The sequence below is a fragment of the Oreochromis niloticus genome, linkage group LG17, assembly GCF_001858045.2.
Source record: "Oreochromis niloticus isolate F11D_XX linkage group LG17, O_niloticus_UMD_NMBU, whole genome shotgun sequence".
Lineage (NCBI taxonomy): Eukaryota > Metazoa > Chordata > Actinopteri > Cichliformes > Cichlidae > Oreochromis > Oreochromis niloticus.
Window position 1 is genome coordinate 35089670 of NC_031981.2, and position 22106 is coordinate 35111775.

The 22106-nt window shown below is 39.5% G+C and overlaps 1 protein-coding gene across 1 annotated transcript in view; it reads right to left on the reverse strand.

Moving 5' to 3' along the window:
* Positions 1 to 19575, reverse strand: part of ntf3 (neurotrophin 3) — a 38454-nt gene extending 18879 nt beyond the window's left edge. Inside the window, exon 1 of the mRNA XM_005460408.4 lies at positions 19416 to 19575. Within this exon, the coding sequence (XP_005460465.1) occupies positions 19416 to 19433 (18 nt within the window). The 5' untranslated portion in view covers positions 19434 to 19575. The remainder of the gene's footprint in view (positions 1 to 19415) is intronic.
* Positions 19576 to 22106: the final 2531 nt, after the last annotated feature.

The window sequence follows — 22106 nt, forward strand, 5'->3', positions numbered from 1 at the left end:
TTTCCTGAAATGTAAATATTATATATATATTATATATATTAAACAGTTTGTGTCTTTTTTTATTTTGGCTATATTTTTTTCCCCACTTTCTGTTCAAAAAGGGTCAAGAAGAAAACAGCTAGAACTGTTTCTGAAATTGTCATGATTTGATGTTAATAGCAATAAAAGCCGAAAAAAGATTGGCTGTGACTCTACAGAAATAGAGGACTGCATGGAGGCTGTGGGGCAAGGAAACCCTACTAGTCTTAGGTCTTAGATTTTTTTCACAGCTGAGCTATAAATGTAATTTAATGTGTAAATTATACTTTCATTGTTTTTTAAATTCTCTTGTTTGAACTGCTGGATGAACAGCAGACATGCTGGAAAGCCCATCATTGCTGGGCTCTGTCTGTCATCAAGTCAATCCATTGGCTGAAATCTGCAATAAAGTATTCAAACTGTTGACAGATTGTTCCCCTGGATGAGCACATAAGTGCCAGAGTGACCTGCTTACAAATAAAAAAACAGAAAATCACCCAAGAAACAACTAAAAAAAATCAGAGAGTACACATGAGTTTCACTGCTGAACATAGAGAAAATGACACAAATGAAAGTGGTTAGCTGAATCTATCTGTTCTGGTTAAGGCTACGTCCACACTAGCCCGGATAGATTTGAAAACGGCGTTTTCGTCTGAAAACGCTCCGCGTCCACACTAGCGTTTTCAGTCGTTTTCACAGAGTTGTGCGTCCACATTGAAACGATCGAAAACGCTTACGTTCCAGTCCTGCGCATGCGCAAAAGCAAGTGAGAATTAAAGAATTTGAAGAAACGCTATCTGGAGCATGTACAAACTGATATTAATCTTTTTTAGGGCTGTCAAAATTGAGAGCAATCAAAACAACTGCTGTATAATGCATTCTGCTATCTTTGTTTAATTGGTCACATGACTGCATCACATGACTAAAATGCGTCATCGTTTTAGAAAGTCTGCGTTTTCGAGTGTCCACACTACGACGGGACAGCTCTGTTTTGAAAGGTATATGTTTTTGAGAGTGTTTCCAAAACGCTGCGTTTTTCCTTGAGGAAAATGCCATGTCAGTGTGGACGGAAGGCCAAAACGGAGAGAAAACGATGCGTTTTCATTTAAAAACGCATTAGTGTGGACGTAGCCTAAGAGAGAGCGGAGCAGAGAAGTGAAGGTGTCAGTTTACTGGTCAATCAGCATTTCTCATCCTCACCTATGGCCATGAGGTCTGGGTAGTGACCGAAAGAATGAGGTCATGGATGCAATGACAGACATGAGTTCCTTCAAAAGGTGGCTGGGCTCGTCCTTAGAGATAGGGTGAGGAGCTTGGGCATTTAAGAGGTGCTCAGAGTAGAGCCACTGTTCCTCCACAACAAAAGGAGCCAGTTGAGGTTTTGCTTGGTGGTTGGACACCTCCTAGGTAAGGTTTTTTGGGGGGGTATGGAAGGAGGTGCAGGCAGAGATCCAGGACTCACTGGAAAGATTATATATGTTGGCTGACTTGGCAACGACTTGGTGTCCCCCCAGATGAGCCGGAAGAGGTAGGCAGATGTGCCGGCCACAAACCAAACCCAGATAAGTGTTAGAAAATGGATGGATGTATTGAAAGTTTTAAACTTTAAACTTTAAAAGTGCTCCTGTGACTACTTCTTCAGCTGCACAACTTATTTGTGATTTACCTTGATTGTTCAGCACTGATTTATTATTGCACTTCCAGAAAGTTGCAAGGCTTGTAGGACATTAATGTGAAAATGTAGGCACTTAGATGACCTGCTATTTAGTCCTAAGTGTGGCGAGATCCCACAATTCCCAAAATGCAAATCCCTGTCATCTTTTATATGCCCATCAGATGAACCTACAGATCTTTTAAACCCTGTCTAATTTGTAACAGCGAGCCTAAATAGGTAAACCTGTAAAATTGATGATGTCCTGTTAGAGCCCTGCCAAGTGAAGCATTAAGACTGCATTAAATGTCAGATAAATGCGAGTGGAGCACTGAAACAGAAGGTTACCATGCACTCCCAGAATGAGAGTATCACCATTACACAGTGCTGTGTAACTGAAGTATGCGTTGGTTTATCAGAGCTTTCACACTTAAAAATAAAGATTGAAAGCAGCTGTTGAAGTGTTTGGGTGGCAAAGCAAACCTGCAAACTCCTCACCCTCAGTGGTACGTTTGCCCCTCCCTACCCCATTGAATAAACGAGTGCTGCAGTGTTGACACACGCCAGTTTAGTCCTTGTGTGAAAGAGAGAGGAACAAATGGAACGAGAGAGCCTCTAGCCATCTCTTTTTTACACAGCAGGCCATGCAGACACAACAGGGATGGTCAGAGTTGGATTTCTGTGGTTTACCCAAAGAGTAAAGGGGAAAAAAATCCTCTTCTACCTTGATGTGGTTTTTAATTGTGTCCTGCATCTGACAAAGTCCACTTTGGCTGGAATTACACACAGCCAAATGCACTCATGGACTGAGCAGTGTTTCTGGTCTCTTCTACCTGACCTATTTTTAAAAAATCAATTTCCTGCTTTTTTTTTCTTTTGCCTCCTGTGCACTTTGTGACACATTTGTTTGTTGAAAGGACTCCAGAGTTACATTTAAGTAGATTTCATATCCAACACTTACCTAAATCCGCAGCTTCTCCGCAGGCCTGGCATCAAGCCGCAGGAGAAGAGTGAACAAAGACCGAGCACAGGAGTAACCTGACAGTTGAGAACTGTGTGATCTGTTCACTGAGAAAGATACTGTATGTGTATGCGGTAGATTGATTGTCAGGAAACCGCAGAGTGAGGGAATAGTAAGAGAGCGAGAGCAGTAATAGTTTACCAATCCAAATCAGATGTAGAGATCAAGGGAGCTAATCCAGTGTCAAGCCTAATAGAATCACACAGGAATAGACTGAACGGCTCAACGGTGGCTTAGACCTGGCTTCTTTGTGTGCGTGAGAGTGCATGTGTCAGTGTATAATGGAAGTATTCCCTGGATTAATGGTTGGCGAGAGAGACTACCAGCAAAACAGGTTAAATGTGCAGCTGTATGCATACGGTTCCTAACAACGACAAGCGAATCATATGAGTGGCAGATGAGTTGTTTTGTTGATCAAACCTGTGTATAAAAGACATGGCCGCTGTGACATCACCCTCAGGTTAGTGAAGTACCATCTCAGAGCTTCAAGCTGAGTATTTTGGGTGTTCCCATTATAGTTTTTTTTTTTTTTTTTTTTTTAAACAAACGTAACAAGCAAGAGGGCGGTTCAGACTGAGAAACCGAAGAATCGACACAATCAAACTCTAGCGGCTTGGGTATTATTGTCGACAGCAACTGATGATGAGGTGGTCCTGATATTTGTAAACAAGAAAAGGGAGAAACTGAGATCCTGAGTTCTTCCAGTTGTCGCAAGAAGGCAGCAGCAGGGAGAATTTCATGGTTTGATCCAGGAGTTGAAGCTGTATCCCAGCCAAGTGAGCCTGAGCAGCGTCTAGCTGTGTGTCTGATATAAAATACAATTATTTTACTATTTTCATATCATTATTCAGAACCAGTGTATGTTTTGAGCTACAAGCGCAATTGTTGCCAAACTCAGTGGTCAGATCTGTTTATTTGCATTTGCGAAAAATCTTGATCCAAAAATATAAATGCTCCAAAATTATGTGGTCGCTGTAAACCCCTGCATTAAGATAGATCTCTAACGCACTAAATATTTGTACAAATTTTACGAGTCTGGTGTGTAAACTAGAAACTGAAAGCTTTGTCCATTTTTCAGTATACAGTTTATACCCAATCCACAAGCTATTTTTGTTAATGTTTGTTGTCATTTAGACATAAGAGTGCACAGATTGCACAGCTGACTGCCAACAAGCTGTAATGGTCGCAAGATTATCTTGGTTAGATCAAGAAGTCTGTCGACTGGCTGCTGATTGAGATTGATGAGTTCAACCTCTCTCCTCTCTATCTCTTGTGACCGCACAGTGTGCAATTTCCTAATCTCCATTTTTTAACATCACTCTGATTTCCTGATTTCTTGCATCTTATCCGAGTCTAACTGGAAGCAAGTCTCACCTTTTTAATGTCTCTGGGTCAGAGTAAGAACATCTATATGAAAGGCGTGACAGAGCCATAAGTTTCACTTCACTGGTCACCAATATGAAAAAACAACTGCATGATTTCCCCTAACATGAGGCTTTTAAGGATTTATAGCACTAAAGCTTTACTTAGAGCATAATCCAGACTACCAACACAATCAACATATTTGATTCATTCCCCCTCTGTACTGAGCAAATGTCATGATAATTCATGTCAAGGATAGAGTAATCCAAGAAAAATAGTAACCTTTGCTTCTAGTGTGCCTGCTGTGAACGTCCACTGTGGACTTCTCTCAGTGTGATTGGATTACACTTGTCTCTTTGGCCAACTGTGTCTTCAGTGGCCTCCATGTCTCTGCCTTTTTTATATGTCTGCAATTGTATCTGAAAAGCTGTCTCGTGTGTCAAGCACTTTGGCACATATCACGTCATCTTAGAATTCCTCAAACAAAAGGACTTGTCCTGATCTGCAAAAGTGCAAGTTTTGTGACGCCTCTATGGTTTTTCTTCAGTTCGTGTAAGATGGGCAATTGGAGTTTTGGCATCGTTGCACTACAGGATGTCTCAGCCTGCTCAAGCACGCAGACTCATCTGACATGCCAGTTTGAACCCTAATCAAAAGCAGACGTGTCCTCTTCTTTGCCCTAAATTGGTCTGGGACAGTTACAGGTGTAATTGGCACTTTTGTGTTAGTTTGTGATTTATAACCTGCTAGACGCTGAAGATGATGGGAAGTTATCATTATTGTTATTTAGGGCCCTCCAACAGACAATATTTGGGCCAAGGCTTCCTGTTCAATCTTGGATGATAGTTAAGTGTTTTGAGATGCCAAATGCAAGTGCATTCCCGCTTTTGCTCCTTAATGTATGTCTGCTGTTTTCTGATTTTTACATATGGCTGTCGATTGAGCTTGATGACTCCAACTTCTCTCTTTCACACAATCTGTGATTTTCTAATCGCCATCTTTTTGTCAGCTTGTTTCAAAGATGTAGAAGGTACAACTATTGACCTTTAACTTTAAGTGACATCACAGTTTTAAAATCATCACCTTTTTTCCTCCTTTTCACCATGTGAGTCAGATTAGTGTTGCCAAGTCAGATTACGATTTGCATCTATACTTCTCTTCCTTTTGGGTAATTATCATTAAGTAGCTCTCAAACCATGATAGATGATAGATTGGACGGACGACAATCAGATAAGTCATTAACGCAGTGTGTCACATTCGGCGCACATGATCAGCCTTACTCTTGGTGAGCTGTTCTAAATTTCTGCAAGCATGCCAGCAAAATCAACAACAAACTGACAAAAGCCATGGTGAGTTTATACACAATAGAACCTGCTTTGCAGTTTTGTTCTCGCAGGCACTATTTGTCATCTGACTTGAGATCCAAATAGGAGTATTTTGCTGGCTGTGTGTCCCGTGGTTAAAGGAAAATTGGCAGGAGTTAAAGCCAGACTGATAACTAAATTGATAACTGTGTTTTACAGTCATTACTTTTTGCCCTATTTCTTTGAAAGACCAATACAGGCTTGTGTGAATGTGTTTATTGATTTGTTAGACGTGATCCAAGGCTATGTAACTTCTGACCAAATAAATGACACAGATGACACATTTCTCTCAGACTCACTAGTTTTGTGTACAGATTACAGAGTTCTGATTAAACTTTGGTAAATGTAAAGTTAAGGGTTTGAATGCTGTCATTAGAGGTCATGGTAAGTATAGTCATTTATCATGTGTTTGTTCCACCCTGGGTGCTGGTGCTTATTCTGCTGTCAGGCACTTGGAACCCTTTTACAAAAAAAGAAAAAATCATTTTATTAGTATTCTAAAAGGTTACAGTTTCCAACAAAGTAATATTAGCTCAAAGGATTTGAAATGTTAAAGACACACGCCTAATTCTTCTTGCCCAAATAAGACTGCTGTTGTTCTTGGACAGCAGAAACCACCACATACTGAATGATTAACTACCTCCTGTCAGTATTTTGGCTGTGGATTTGGTATTTTCACTGGTTTGGCAAATTACACGGACTGTAGAATTTCTAATTGCTCATCACGTTATTTTCTGTCTTTCTTTATTTTTGAATTCTTTCATTCTGCTAAAAAACATTGTGCTGAATGAAAAGTGCTGATGAGCTGAAACCTGACACACAATCTGAACACCACCAAGAATGGCAAAGCAGTTGCTTAAATGTGGTTTAGAAAAATAAAAGTCACATTTCCATGCAATGTAAATGTATTCTGCAAACCATGTGGTTTTTGGTGAATGTGGAAAAAATTCTAACCTTGGTCTCCTTAACCTGTTTATATTCCCAAGTCACCAAATATGTATGCTTCTTCAGGATTCCTGGGTGTCACATTGCAACACACTTCGTACCCTGTTAGGATCATTTTTCGGTATTCTGATAGCACCAATAGGAGTAGTTAAACATTTGAAACAGATGCCTTTAGCAGTCAAAAGTACTCTCTTGGTGCCATTACCGTTTCGGGACTGTTATCAGTGCTTACTGAGGATGTGTAACTGAAATGTATTTTTACATAAATTAAACCACATAATTTAATTCAGAAACCTAACCAAGAGCAACAGAAAAGATGAAGTAAAGCAAAACAGAAAAATGAATGTGTAAAAAACAAACTTCTGACAATGAAGTATTACTTTGCTGTGAATGTGGATTTATCATTCTTTAAAACAGAATCATTATCCGTTGGTGTCCAATTACGATATGACCAGAACACCAAACAACACCTTGTGCCAATGGCATTAGATACAATGATAGTGTTTGATGCTCTGGATATATAACACATACTCAGACTACCCATTGAAATATTCAGCTCGGTAGGAAAATTCATTGACAACAACAGTAATAACTTATTTTCAGAAATGTTAGAGTGGAAAATTTCATCTTTTGCTTGTTCCAGTTAATTGTTTCAACACAAAACATTTCAAACACTATATATATATTTTTTTTTTTAAAGTATCAGATTCATCTACAATAAGAGTAAGCCTTACTCATTTTTCTCTTCTCTCTTGGTCTGAGCTGATTGAATTTTGCATGCTGCCAAGTCTGACACATTCTACCTTGTGGTTCTGTCACATTAGTTATCACGTTCCAAATGCAAATAACTGAGATAAACTACATTTTTGTAAGCACAATGGTAATACTGTACCAGGGGGAAAAAACTGCTGCTGCCAACTGATTTTTGGTGTGATTCTTGCAAGAGGAAACCACTGGGGCAGAAAGATGAAGCCAGTGTAGAAGTGCCAAAAAAATCAAACAAGCTGCATTTCCTTCAGAGATTACGGGAACCTGGTTTCAAAAGTGAGTTACTCATCAATTATTTGCATTAATTCTCAGCTTAGCTGTGTTAGAAAGCACGTTTACCGCCTGGTATTTGTGTGTGTGTGCGTGCATTTCACCCATGATGTTTATAGATGGAGCTTGCAAAAACCAGGCTTGGCTTGTGTTAATCAGTGTTGGGATCGTTGTTCAAAAAAAGTACTGTATTACACATTAGTAATGAGGCACATTAGTTAATTACTCTCCAGAAAAAATAATTGGTTACACTATTCGTTACACTATTTTCTTGTTGTTCCGTACATTGACCCAAAACGCAGTATCTCATAATAACCAGTTAACAATATAACCCTGGGGCTACAATCCCACAAACCAACACTAATCCCTATCCTAATAAGGACACACATATGATCTTTCTTTTAGTTTTTACATATGAACAAGAACTCGACGACACAAAGCAAAGATGAAAACCAGCCCAAACAGAGTCTGCAAGCCTGACCGCTGATCACTGCCTTTGTTACCTCTTCAGTTTAAGACTCACTCTTGTCTTTGGGCTAGATTGGCATTAGCATCCTGTCTGTACAGATCTCAGCAAAGAGTTGAAGTTGCGTTAGCGGTATAATGAGGCTGTTTCTGTCCTGGACACACTTTGCATTTGCCATCTGCTCCTAACCTAATGTGTAATAAAAATAAATGCAATGTCTATATCTCAGCTGTAGAACCCGCCACCGTTTTTTACAGTAATGTGTTACTTTGTAACGTGTTACACCCAACAATGGTGTTTAAATGATAACTCCTGTCAAATATGGTCACACCTGGCTTGCAAAAAGCATAGTGCCACTAATTGTACAAGTTAATGACATTAAGAAAAAGAGTTTGAGAGTCATATAAAGACCTTTACACTCAGGAAAAACACTATGACAAATGACTGTTTTTTATCATTTGAAAGATTTGAGTCATTTGAATATCCCATGAAGCTTTAATTATCCTTCACACATCTATTGACTGTTGGGTTGCAGCACACCACATCACTTGCAACATGTTTCTCGAGGAAGTTAGGCATTGCCTAACCTCTCTTTTATCATTAGTTTTGCAATGCTTATAAGATGCAGGCAAATTAACCACTATTGTCCTTCCACATGCTTGCAGCAAGAAGTCATGATATTAGATACCAAATGATATACGGTATAACAGCAGGGCTGTCTTTCCCTTTGGTTTTACAAAACCCAAAGCCTGAGATGAGTAAGTGCAACTCCTTTAGTGTGTTTATCGTTCATTATCCAGACATACCTCAGACTGTTCATGTTTAAATGTGAAAAAAAGGAATAGTATTGCAGAATCAGTTCAGGTCATGTTGTGTTTCAGATCTTAAACTGAAAAAACTGAAAAGTGAAGTAGCTTGTAAAATCACTAAATGGTCTTGGAATAGAAATACAAGTGAGATTAAAGGCCTCAAATACTTGCAGCAGATATAGTGCAGATTACAGATTAAGCATCCAGTCAGTCTTGAAAAGGAACACAGGACTCTCAGGAAATAAACTTACTGTCAGGCAAACCACCAGGGAAAGCACAGACGAAGAGTAAGTCACCTTCATAGCACGCAAAGCTTGTGCATCTAGTACTAGAATTATGACTACATTGGACCATAAGAGGCCAGCCATCAGTGGAAGTAATATGGTGGAAGACAAGGGTATGGAGACTGGTTTCATTCTGATTCAATACACACTGCACCATAGTTCCAAGCTCCATATATTTCATAAATATGTAATGCAGATTTTTGAAAAATAGTCCAATAGTAGCGTTCTTGTCTGGTGATAGGGTTAGCATGCATCGCTCTCATGTTTCCAGCTGCCACATAAACACATCATTCAAACAGCCTTTCCAGTGCATTACCACTCCACATTTATACAAGTCTCCTTTCACTTATAGTGTGCTTTGATTATTGTTACTTCACTGAGATGTTTGAATGATGGATTTAATGTAGGGCTGCCACAAACGATTATTTTGATAGTCGACTAGTCACCGATTATTTTTGCGATTAGTCGACTAATCAGATCATGCATCCATTGGACGTAAAACGTACAGCTTTTCGCACCAGCATGCATCTGCTCTTATATAACTATCATTAGCTTACAGCTTTAAGTGTTTAGGGTATGTGCTAACTAAAAATAAAGACAAGATGATAGTTTATTAAATTTAATGAGATTTGCAGATTGTTTCGGTGAAGTTTAATAAACTCTTTGCTATCTAAAATATAACGGGACACCGGAGTATATTCTCGAACATCTCACACTTCTGATAATCAGTTGTCTGCTTGATGTTTATTTAGCCGTGTATAAACTATAACTTTAATCTCAGCCAAACCGATTTACTCAGGAACAAATAAAATACTAAAAAAAAGGCCAAACAATAACATTTTTACGTTATCTAAGTGACTTATATATGTTTAACCTGAGTAGCGAAAGACGGTGGTGGGTTTGAAAACGATTTGCAGGGAGTCCGGTGTTCTCACGGGCTCTAGTGAGCCTTGACCCCGGGTAGCTATCGAGCTAGTGGGTAACAGACGTCTCCGAAAACGTCGGAGCGCTTTTGAAAATATGCGGTGTCTTGATAAACTGAGCAGATATTTGAGGTTTACACAGCTACATTCTCGCCTGAAAATATGTTAAACGTTTATTTTGTGACCCAGAAAAAATAATAAGAGTAATATTAAAACTAACTAGCTGCCGCCATTGTTGAAAACTGAGCAGGGCCGCGCTATGAATTCTGGGACACTGCTTCTTCTTCTTCTTCTGAGTTTAACGGCAGCTGGCATCCTTGTACATGCAGTGCTGCCATCTTCTGTTTCAGTCCGTCATTACACTCTTAAATCCTACAACTTATTCCTGCGTCTTTTGTGATCTTACAAAGCTTCAAACGACGCGTCGACTATTAAATCAGTCGTCGACGATTTTGATAGTCGACGTAATCGTGACTAGTCGACTAATCGTGGCAGCCTTAATTTAATGCTACACACATATGAACCTACTGACCAGTTATACTGGGAAGTCAAACATATTGTGTGTGGTAAACCCAAGTCATAAATCCAAGCTTCGTCTTCTCGCTCATTCAGCATAACTCAGTCAAATCTTGACACACAGATAGGAAACACATCGCATTCAGTGTGAGTTATAGTTCACATTGAAAATGCACTAAACTTGAAAATCACGAAACAAAACATAATTCAGTACTTGGCTGAGAATGATTATGCTTTTGTTTTTTCTTCCCTATCAAGTAATCAAATCATAGTTGCCTGTACATTCAGGAGTACCCTGTAAACAGGAACTTGAATTGATAATTCAGCATACAGCCAGAAATGTATCCACAGGGTGTGTTTGCCCCCAACCAATGTCACTAATGCAATAGAGAGATCAGTAAAATCAGTCCTCTATTCCTGAGTGATAAAAGCATGGATAGGCCAACAACAGCATCCAGGGACAGCTGAAGAATGCTGAAAAATGAAGCCACCGTGGAAGTAGTAAAAACTCTAGTTCCTCTTGAGCCACTTGTGACAGTATTCATTTTTAGCCTCCATTGACAGCTTCACTTTAACTCTGAGGTAGTTGGATGTTTGTAAGTCATCCACCTGGATTATTGAGTTAGAGGTGTGGCCAAACTGATTACAGGAGTCCTGTCACAGGCAGCTGGAACCCAGGCCAACGTCTGCTAGGCCTAAAACATTGAATTAGACTTCTTCACTGATTGTACGTAGTGTTGGTACCTTCAGGAGCATTTTAATGGATTATTTGACTAACATTATGGCTTACTGTTTGGTATAGACCACCCCAGAATTCTGTGCATAAATTTTGCAGACTTAATTTCTACATTTTCGTTAGTCTGTAACTTAGTTTTAGCTTAAATGTGACAAAACTCATATTATGTCATACACTAACGATGGCTACCTAGAATTTAAAAAAAAAAGAAAAAGAAAAAGAAAGAAAGAAAGATGGCAAACCATGTTAGTATGGCCAATATGTTTCACGCCACTGGAAACATTTATTTGATGATTACCCCAAATTTGGGGGTTTTGGGCTTTGGGATAAGCATTAGTTGGGATCAGAGATGGGCAGTAACGGGTTACTTGTAACGCGTTACTGTAATCTGATTACTTTTTTCAAGTAACGAGTAATGTAAGGGATTACTATTGCAAAAACGGTAATTAGATTACCGTTACTTTCACGTAGGAACGCTGCGTTACTGCATTACTAAAACCGTGAATGTCTCATGACAGTGATGTAAGCGAGTGCGACGTTCGTGACAACAGCTGTGTGCAGATCAACAATGGATAATATATCGAGTGCGGGAGAGAGTATGAGCATGCAGCGTTTAAAGCGTGGAAGTACTGACCTTATTTTGAGTTTGATTCCATAAAAAGTGACAAAAACATTAGTGTCCATTGTGCGTGGGAAGAAAACTTCATTTTACAGCGAAAAAACCCCATAAACTTCTAAGCAAGCACCGAGTGCGCTACGACGTAATGTGAAATTCACAGAGAAACTCGCGGATTCTTCCACTGACCGCTGCGGCACACCTGCACCAGGGCAAACGTCCGCCTAACCCACTCCTGCTTTACAGGTGAAAATAGAGCAACAGGACCGCTAGTCTTTGATTTTATTTATTTTCTGCTGTGTTTTACTTGCATCTATTTGAAAGAGTGAGTGTAAACACAAAAAAAATATTTTATTTTATGTGCTGGAATGTGCAGAAAATAGGTTTAAATGTTAAACAAATTTCTTCCAGTCAGAGAATGTTGCATATAATTAAATTTTTGCTTGATGCATGAAGTTAAAAGATTTAAAGTTTAAAGTTTTAAAAAGAGACGTTTCCATTTGATTACATTTTGTATGATGGATTATGCAGAAAAAGTAGAATTGGGCTGAAAGATCTATTGCTTTATCTATTCAGGTTGTAAATCGTGTTTTTAAAAAGTAACTAAGTAACTAAGTAATTAATTACTTTTGAAAATAAGTAATCAGTAAAGTAACGGGATTACTTTTTTGGGGAAGTAATCAGTAATTAGTTACTGATTACTTTTTTCAAGTAACTTGACCAACACTGGTCGGGATTAGTATTATGTTTGGTTTAGAGTTAAACCATATGAGGGGACATGTATAGGGATTTCAGTTTGTGTGCAATGACTATGAGACTGTGTTAAAAACACCAGGCAGCAGGTTTCTCTCCGAGGCCATCTGAACAACTGCCAGCTCAAATATCAAAGGTGGCCACATCAGTCCTCACAGACGTCACCTATAGGCATTTCGTTCTCTACAGAGAAAAAGAAGATTGCGCATCATCTTAGACACATTGGACATGTGTGCTTTTTTTTCTTTTTTTCAATGAAGCACTAAAGTTGACTGCTATCCAAAAGGGATCCCACTGCTGCTAAACAGTAGAGAAAAACACAAAACCCCTCCTCCTTTAACAACAAGGGAGTCATTTTTCATGGACGTGACGTTAAGAAATGAAAGACAACATAATCTGTAGTAAAAGCAGCACCTCCATGTCATGACTTGGCAAATCAAATAATGACTGTTAATTTAGCAGATGTGAGAAGCACTACAGATTACGCATGGGCCACTTGGGTGCTATAAATCTCTGCTGAAACTGACAGATTGGAAGAGAATGTGACCTGACTTTGCCTGCAGTTTTATAGTTTTAGCGGGGAAACCATAATCATTTTAATGGTGAAAGACCCCAAATCTTAATCTGATATAACAACTAAATGAAATCAGGTTGCAAATTGGATTAGTGTGACCAAAAATAATGAAAATGTGTACATAATCTTTTTAGACACCATCTGACCATCAGACTCTTTTTGACGAAGGGAATAGTCGAGTAGCTAAATACAAAAGATAGTGGAAACTAATAGAGTACAGTAAAGAACTATATAGATAGATAGATAGATAGATAGATAGATAGATAGATAGATAGATAGATAGATAGATATAGATATATAGCATAGAATTGTTATTTTATTTTAGTTTATTTTATTTAGTTTTACTTATTTATTTTGACCCAGTGAGAAAAACAACACAGACAAACGGTTTCATAAAACAATCTGGCATTAAAAAAAGTCACTGGTGGTTACTAGACATAACTCTAGTTCTATGACTTTGTGCATAGAACTGTGTGCTAACTAATGGTTGTGTTTTGTAGCCAGGCCTGTCTGTGGTTGCCCCTCAATCCAACCCCTGCATCCACTATTGAGTACTTTTACTACTCCTGGTAAATTTAAGATATTCAGCGAAGCATATCTCCACATGATATGAATTTTTACTTGAAAAGCTGATACTCTATTCTGTTTAATAAGGATTAAAAAAAACAATTAAAAAAATATGGATGCAAATGTTACCCCTCAGTGCTGACTAGGGTGACCTGATGTCCCTCTTTATGTGGGACTATATGGTCTTTTCCCCCTGTCCTACAAACTGAGTCAATGTCCCACATTTTGACTGGCTCTGCGTGATGTGCACCTGCACAGTTTAGTTCTATTTTTATTTCTAAGTTAGATAAGAACATTTCAGACTACCTCCCAGCATTAGTAACAGGTCCCACATTGTCCCACAGAAACATAGTCTTCGGCCCACATTTGTTTTTTTGGGATTTAGTCACCCTGGTGCTGGCATTGACCTCCAGAGAGGAGCTAAGCTATATTGGCTAAGATTGTGTTTCAGATTTATGTCTTAAATTTACATAGCCCGAAATAAATGTACAAGTCAAATAATTAGTCCTGGAAATCCAACAGGAAGCAGTCATTGTGATTAGTTACCTACTTCCCATAAATGTTCTGTGTGCAAGGTCAGATTAGGACCATTAGGAGATGTTTGAAAGGATTTCATTTAGTGCTTTCAGTCAGCCACAGTCTCTAAATTTAGTGACAAAAAAGTGAGGTATTTAGGTACTTCTACTACTGTTTTAACTCCATTAAACAGATATTAATTTGTTCTGGAGAAACTGACATTTTGAAAGGTCATAAGACAGCATAGTGGAATACTAGCTCTCTTATGTTTAGCCAGGCAGGTTTTATGTATATACTTAAATAACCACTTAAAAAGCTTTTTATGGGAATTCATCACAGTGTTTCCCTCTTAATTTGGAATAGTGTGAGTGGAAAGAAAAATGTCTGGGACGGAGACGTAAAGAGTGAAGAATGAAGGACATAAAGATCTAGACAGTGGAAGTGAGAGAGATAAAGAAAATCGTTGAGACAGGGAGGCAGATTACCGGCTCAAAATGAACAGAAAGAGGACAGCTGGACTGTCATATGACTGCACTGCCAGGAAGGCCAAGCCTCACCTTGAAACCTCATGATCTCTATCTACTCTAACTCTCTGGGAATTGTGGGAATTACCGTTAAAGAAAACGAAGAAAAAAAATAGACAAGCAAACAGAACTGTGCTAATGAGGATTTCCATTTAGAGCCTTTTATATCACAGCAAGAGTCAAGGTTACAGGTCAAAGTAATGAATGTCTTAAATGAATTGTGGAGTATGTATACGTACATGCGTCTGCAATCAACTCCCTTGCTTTGTGTCGTTTCTGTTCTACAGAGCAGAGCTGCCTAATCCCCATCCTTACAGTATGTTTTGCTCTAACTAGTCATAAGAATGTGCAGCGTAAACACTCTGCTAAATGTGTAAACCATGTCAGAGCAGGCGAAGCTGAGAATCTGTGACCATAGGATGAAAGAATCAGCTTGGTTCATACCAAAGAGAAAGGGATGACAGGAGAAAAATTAAAGATCATGCTAAACCCACTAATATTTTGCTTTCCTCACTCTTTTGGTATGAAGATTGCTCTTCATTCATTTGCTTGACATTAAGGCTTTAACTCCATCTAGATGGGTCTTCGCTGACCAGAAATCTTTTTTTTTTTTTTTTTAAGAAAAGTGCTTGATGTCTCAAGTACTTGACTTTAATTGCAAAACACTCACAAAGCATCTCAAAAAGCAGAAACATAGTCGAGGGCTTTTGGAGATGTCGGCATTATAGATGGACCTCTGGGACCAGAAAAGTTACTACTGGTCCTTGTGAAGGTGACATTTCTTCACTTTCACTTCTCCAAGTATTTTATGGAATAGTAATGCTAGACTGAACATGTTCTGCCTACTTTCTGTTTAATCTAAACCCATAATACTGCATTAAAGTTTCTATGGCTGACCAAAAATGTAGAAAAGATGATTACAAAACACAATGTAATGAAAATGACAAATATAATTCATCGTTTCTGAATGTTTTTCATTTGTTTTAGTTTGCAGTTTTTTGTTGCATCTTCTCCATCTTCGATGGTTTAATTTATAAACAGAAACAGGCTCAAACAGACCAAGCAGAACGTGTTCAGATGTTCTTTTAGTACAGAACCAGAAACTGGAAAAAACAGTCAGAAACCTGAGCGATGACTTTGCATGATTTTTTGTGACTTTATTTGTTGTTTCATTTATCGAATTTAGTGGTCTGCCTTATTTGGAATTTATCTCAATTAATAATTAACTTGTAAAATGCAGTTGGTGAACAGCACCATAAGGTGGTGCCATTTTCCTATTTGCTGTGCCGAGCAAGAGTTTTTAGTTGTACACAGACACTGACGAAGCCTATGTCGTAAAGGCCTCCTATTGTGTGGTCGAAGTTGAGTACTGGAGAACAAAGCGCTAGTGTAGAAATCTCCTTTCCCATTATCCCACAAAGTTCTAAGATAGGAAGCTGTCCCATGCTAGATAAGCTAGCCGACTTTTGCTAGTTTTTCCACAGGCATCATCGCATATTACAGGCTTTGTACCCTCATGATTTAATTATTTAATTGTTTTTCCCCCTCAGTGTGGGAGGTTGTACTGCACACACAAATGCCTTTGTGAATATATTGGTAATTAGCACATTTTCCAACGCTAGATATCAGAAAAGTGGTGTATCCAAGTATCCACAGAAGCAGATACCTGTTGATATTCCTTTTTGGTCCATGTCTAGCATGCCTCTATGTCCCACTAGTGGGACCCACAGTTTTAAAACCACTGCTTTAAACTAACTAACTTCACAACAAGAATATTTGAACATCAAGACATTTCGGCTTCTGTGCTCTCAGCAAGAGCACTCAGCTCACATGTGATCGAATACAGTACTGAAAAGAAACATGATGAATATAATGATTACTTTTTCCCTGCTGACCATCACCCTTTGTGGATTTTGCATGGACCTTAAGCTGAGTACGAGCAGTAGGCCTATCCTGGAAGAATGCCCTCATCAGTGTTAGTTAATAATAACTGAATTAAAAAAAATTTTTTCAGGAAAATATACCAAATGAGCACACTATACATGTTTTTAAATAGTTTGTTTTTTAGCCAAAGTATGTTAATAGCACAGGACTTTTCTGTAGTTATTTCTGCATAACTCTAAATGAATTTCAAATTCGTTACAGCCACAAAAAGCTGAGATTGGGATCCAAGATTGATTCTCTGGGTTTGTCCCCCTAAAAAAAAAATCCCAACACTGATTCTGTAGAAAGCCTGCTTGTGTTTAAAAGATGATGTACTATTTTCTTTTTCATGGTAAAAGTTGTTAAACCGATGTAGCACTTTTTGATATACATTTTTGCTTTATTCTTCCCTCATTCATCTGTTGGATTGCCTTGTTTTCTGTGATCTAATCAAACTAATTTGCCATTTTTGGAAAGATTTAATTGTACAGTTTCTGGATATGTGGAAAAATGTCAGCTGTAAAGTGAATTATACAGCACGAGGAGAGGTGAAAAAACATCACATGTTGAGGGGAACAGATTTCCAGAAGAGGAAGGGGGTTCGAGGACACTACTGCTTCTAGTCAGTCCCTCTGGAAGTGTCACAAAACATCTGTGATGGGTTAACACTGGTGACCCACCCAGACTGTTTTTTCCTGGATGACGCTCCGATCCAACTCCATCGGTCAACAAGAGACCAATTAAACAGAACGAGTGATTGCATCTGTTTCTTTATTTAAGTTTCTATCTGGTCAGGGAAAATGTACTAAGCACACTTCTTGGTGTTGTATAAGGTTACAGTCGCACATTTTTACACCTCCAAGCTTCTTGGTACGACCTCTGCCATTTTCACTCTGCACATTCGTTAAAGTTGATTTTATGCCTCATTACGTTTGTTTCTGTTGAAATAAGCTCGCTCTGATTTTGATCTTTGGTTCTTGTGTTTTTGGCGGTAGTCCTTTGATAGCTGCGCATTCATAGTTTCCCGACATGTTTTCTCAAGTTCCTCTTGGAATTTAAACCAAGTTAATTTAAAAGAAAAACTGCCACAAGAAATGAAAGTAGAACAAAAACTATGCAAGAAAGTTATGAGATGAGATGCATAAACAAGAGAAAAAAGTTGGACTGTCCACAGTAAAATTATTGTGTTTTTAACCATCTACTGTACTTCATGTTCTTACACTGAGCACCGCCCCTACGCTGTTCACAACCCCAACTCCTTATTTTTTCTCCAGTCCTCCTGCAGTAAAGCACAAAATGAACGCTGTTAAACTGCAGCTGCGCTAAGAACTGCATGGCATGCCCGCACGCAACAGCTCACAGCTGGAGCAGCAGCTTCTCTCAGGATGCCTGGGAGGCCATAATTGACTCAAGTGCCCATAAAGTTACGGAATTGAGCCGGTGTCTCCGTCTCTCGCCTCCTTCCATGCGTCCTAATTTCCTCGTCCTGCTGTGTGTCTGCATGTCAGGAAAGGCTCAAATCCGCCACCGCAACAGCTGCTCCGGCGGCCTCTTGGCGTGCACACACACTTCGACGCACGCACGTACTCAGAAAAGTGTAGGAGAAGCAGCAGCAGGGACGCATCCACCAAAAAGGCTGAATACGCCCACTGATGCGCGCCATTACACAAAGCTGCCCAGACCACAGATCCTACAATACACACGCCTCATCAGGCCATCATGTTAGTCCACGCACCCGCTAGCAGCATTGGTATTTCTGGGAGGATTATTTGACTCATTTAACACCTGCCAACAGTGAAATCTGAAGTCTGAGGTGGTTTGATGGAAGGGAACAAGGTTATACAATGTACCCACGTGCACCTACTCCAACCCCAAATCAAATATTTTAGGTATGTTTTCACATTCATTTTGAATGGGTTGGGAATGTTTCTTGCATGCGCATTTGTAACAAAATACTCGTTTACAATACTCAAGTTCAGTACGTAAGAAGATTCTGGAGAGGGTATCTTTGCGCCCGGAGAGCTCTCACTTTTTTTTTTTTTTTTTTTTTTTAGGTGTAACAGGTTTTAGTCTGCATGCGTATACAAACAACGTGCAAGCACACAAACGGAACGAGGAACAAGCAAAGAAGGAGAGCAGTGCGCACAGGCCACCTTTGTTTTAGGAGTCATCCCTGACACATCAACTTTCACAGCCACTAACCGCGAGCTGAGGAGCAATTAGCGCGTGGGTAATCCAGAGGCACATCGTTCTCGTGCACATTCGGCCAGATCCGCTGCCTCCGACAGGTAAAACTCCCGCGTGTGACTGAACAACAGGAGTCCCAAACATTTGTATGCGTAAACCAACTTTGGAAATAGCCAACCTTCAAGTCTACCTGTTACAAACTCCGAGGGAAACGTGCAACATAAGTTACTTTGTCCATTCTGGGTGGTTTCCCTTTTTACTTGGTTTTACTGACCAAAGCTTAAAGGTGAAATAGTCGGTGAACACAAAATAACACACTTTGTTTTTGTTTCTTTTAAATAACTAAATATGACATCTTATTTTCTCTACGATTCTCTACCAAATTCAGAATTTCTGAAACTTTTTGAGCCATTTGTGCAAGTTGTAAATCCAGCAGCTCTAGAGCCGTCAGATGGTTTCTTATGCACTTCATAAGAAACCATCTGAGTCTGTTACCATCGTTTAAATTATGTTGAGCAAGTCGTACACTTTGGCTTATACCTGGTGTCAGAGAACCAAAGAGTTTTGCAGCGACAAAAATACTCCACTAAGCACCCAGTTAAATGAAATCAATTGTTCCTACCGTAATAAAGGTAACCATAGCATCGGCGGGTTAGTATCCAACAGAGTCGACATGAAGGTGATTAATTTTTACACTGAATCCTTCGGCGAAAACTTCCCACTTTGTGAGGGCTGCCGCTTGTCTGTGCGCCACACTAGTTCTGTGTGGACTAGATCAGGGTGTGCGTAATGCTCTCTCTCTCGCTCTCTCTCTCTCTCTCTCTCACACACACAAACACTCTCTCTCTCTCTCTCTCTCTCCCTCCCTCTCTCTCTCTCGCTCTCTCTCTCTCACTCTCTCTCTCTCTCTCTCTCTTTGGACAACATAATCTACGCCGCTCTTTCTGTTACAGGACAGATGGCTCTTGGCGCATGCAGCAGCAAAGAGCAAAGACCTGCATGCATGCATGCGGCCACTGTCTGTCAGCGAAGCAAGCCTGCTGACATGAATTAGGACACAGAATTAGGAGCGTGTGAGTGCATGTGTGTGCGTGCCGCGCGCGCGTGATTAATGCTCTCTTTCAGTTTGTCTGTATGTAGTCCCGGCTTTTATTTGTCAAATTCTTAAAAGCCTAAAACTAAGACTAAACTGCAGTCTGACAAACAGCACAAAGTTTAGACAGAAAATTTCATTCAGATTGTTTTATATTCTGTACAAACTAGTAAAATCATTGTAATTTGGGCAAAATTAGTGTGTCAAACCTTTATTTGCATGTTCCTAAAAAAATCTGACTGAGCTTTTTGTAATAGTCAGTTTCTTTGAGGGCAATTCAAGCACTTTATTTAATTCTAAAACACAACAGACTCTGCTAAAGAGGACAAAGTCCAAGGTGGCACTGTCAGTAATCACAGGAGAATTATTGGGATGTGATTTTTTGGAGGTGGGGGGCTCTCTCACAGAGAAGCCCTGCTGGCCACCTGTCCAAGGTGTACCCCGCTTCTCATCCTGTGGCAGCTGGGATAGGCTCCTGACACCATGAATAAAAGTATTGGGACATGACGCTTAATCTTTAAATCCAAGTGTTTTCAGTACCAGTGCCACAGATTTATGAAATAAATCACCAGGGCTGCAAGTTTTGCTTACTGGCTTAGCAGGCACTCATATGTCCTGTGGCTAAAATTCAGTTTGAAGTTGACCTGTGGGCCTTCGCCGTGTGTTCTCCTGCTCTTTTCTCCACTGCTGACCTATCAAAAAAAGGCAAAAACCCTAAAACTAAATCTAAAAAAAATAAATAAATCACCAAACACCTAGCCATGCAGTCTGCCTTTACAAACATTTCTAAAGAAACAAATTGTCTGTTCTACAGAGTTCACTGAATTTGAGCGTGGTACAACAATAGTATGCCAGCTCTACAGCAAGTCAGTTTACAAAATTTCTTCTCTCATAGATATAGAATGATCAACTGTAAGTGCTATTATTTCAAAGTGGAACCTTTTGGAACCACAGGAGCTCACCAGTGAAGTGACAGACCACCACCAAGTTACACAGAGTGCTGTAGCACACTGTGTATAAAAGTCAAAAACTCCAGAGTTCCAAACTGCCAAACATCAATTCAAAAAACTGTGTGCCGGGAGCTTCATTGATGGGTTTCCACTGCAGAACAGCTGCTGTAGGTATGATGTGTTGGTGGCCCAGTAGTTTTGTTCATATACTGCACATATTATTGTTATCTACTTGTCATGTTTACTTTGAGCGAACACGTTTTTCTTAATCAGTATAATGTGATAACTTTCAGCATTTTTGCTATGCATTTGTAGCGATCAGCATAATGTAAATAAAAAATAATTCTTAAATGAGGAAAATAATACAACTCAGAGTTGGATTAGGCCTTGGCTACCTCCTAGCTTCAGTCGTTGTAGGATAAGGCATTCTACTTAAAGGCTTGTTGTAGTTTCTGTGTCCGCCAGTCTACTACAAAGTTAATCAAACTTGCACCTGCATAGATTCTACCTCATTCGACAAGATGCTATTCTGCATTGCCAACAATGACACCAAAGGATCTCAGTGGATGTTTGACTGTAACCAAATAGGCTGTAGACTACACTATTACTTTGTAATTTAATTCAACCAACCATTCACAATGCACTGCCCCACCCAGTAACTGGTGCTACACCTGTTGTGCTCTCCATTTTGGTAGAGAAGGATAATATCGCTCAAGATTATTTTAACCACAGAACAGGTAAATTATCTTCAGCTTTAGCCAGCAAGCTAACTAAGCTTAATTTTGTCTTCAAGGAGTTTGTGTACATCATCCACATCCTAAGGGACCAGACCAATAACATCGGGTTGTTTAGAAAATAATAATAATACTTTTTTTTTAAAAAAACTAGGAGATGAATAGAAATGAATGAATAGAAATACATTACAGCATATTCCCACACAGCAAGCAGGTCTGGCCCGGATCTGGTATCAAGCCGGCACTGCTGGCTGACTTCTGGCATGATAAGACGTATGTCATCCAGATATGGGCCAGGCCTGGCATAGATGGCACTGTCTATGTGATGACATGCCATATCTGGCTCGATTGTGGTTTGGTTTATGTGGCCCAGGCCCACAGAAAACAGATCTGGCACCAAGCTGGCACTTCTGACTGACTGGTGTCATGGCAGAGTGTATGTCAACCAGATATGGGCCAGGTCTGTCAATGATGCCACTGTTTATGCGATGGCATGCTATATCTGGCTCAGTTGTGGTTTGGTTTATGTGGCCCAG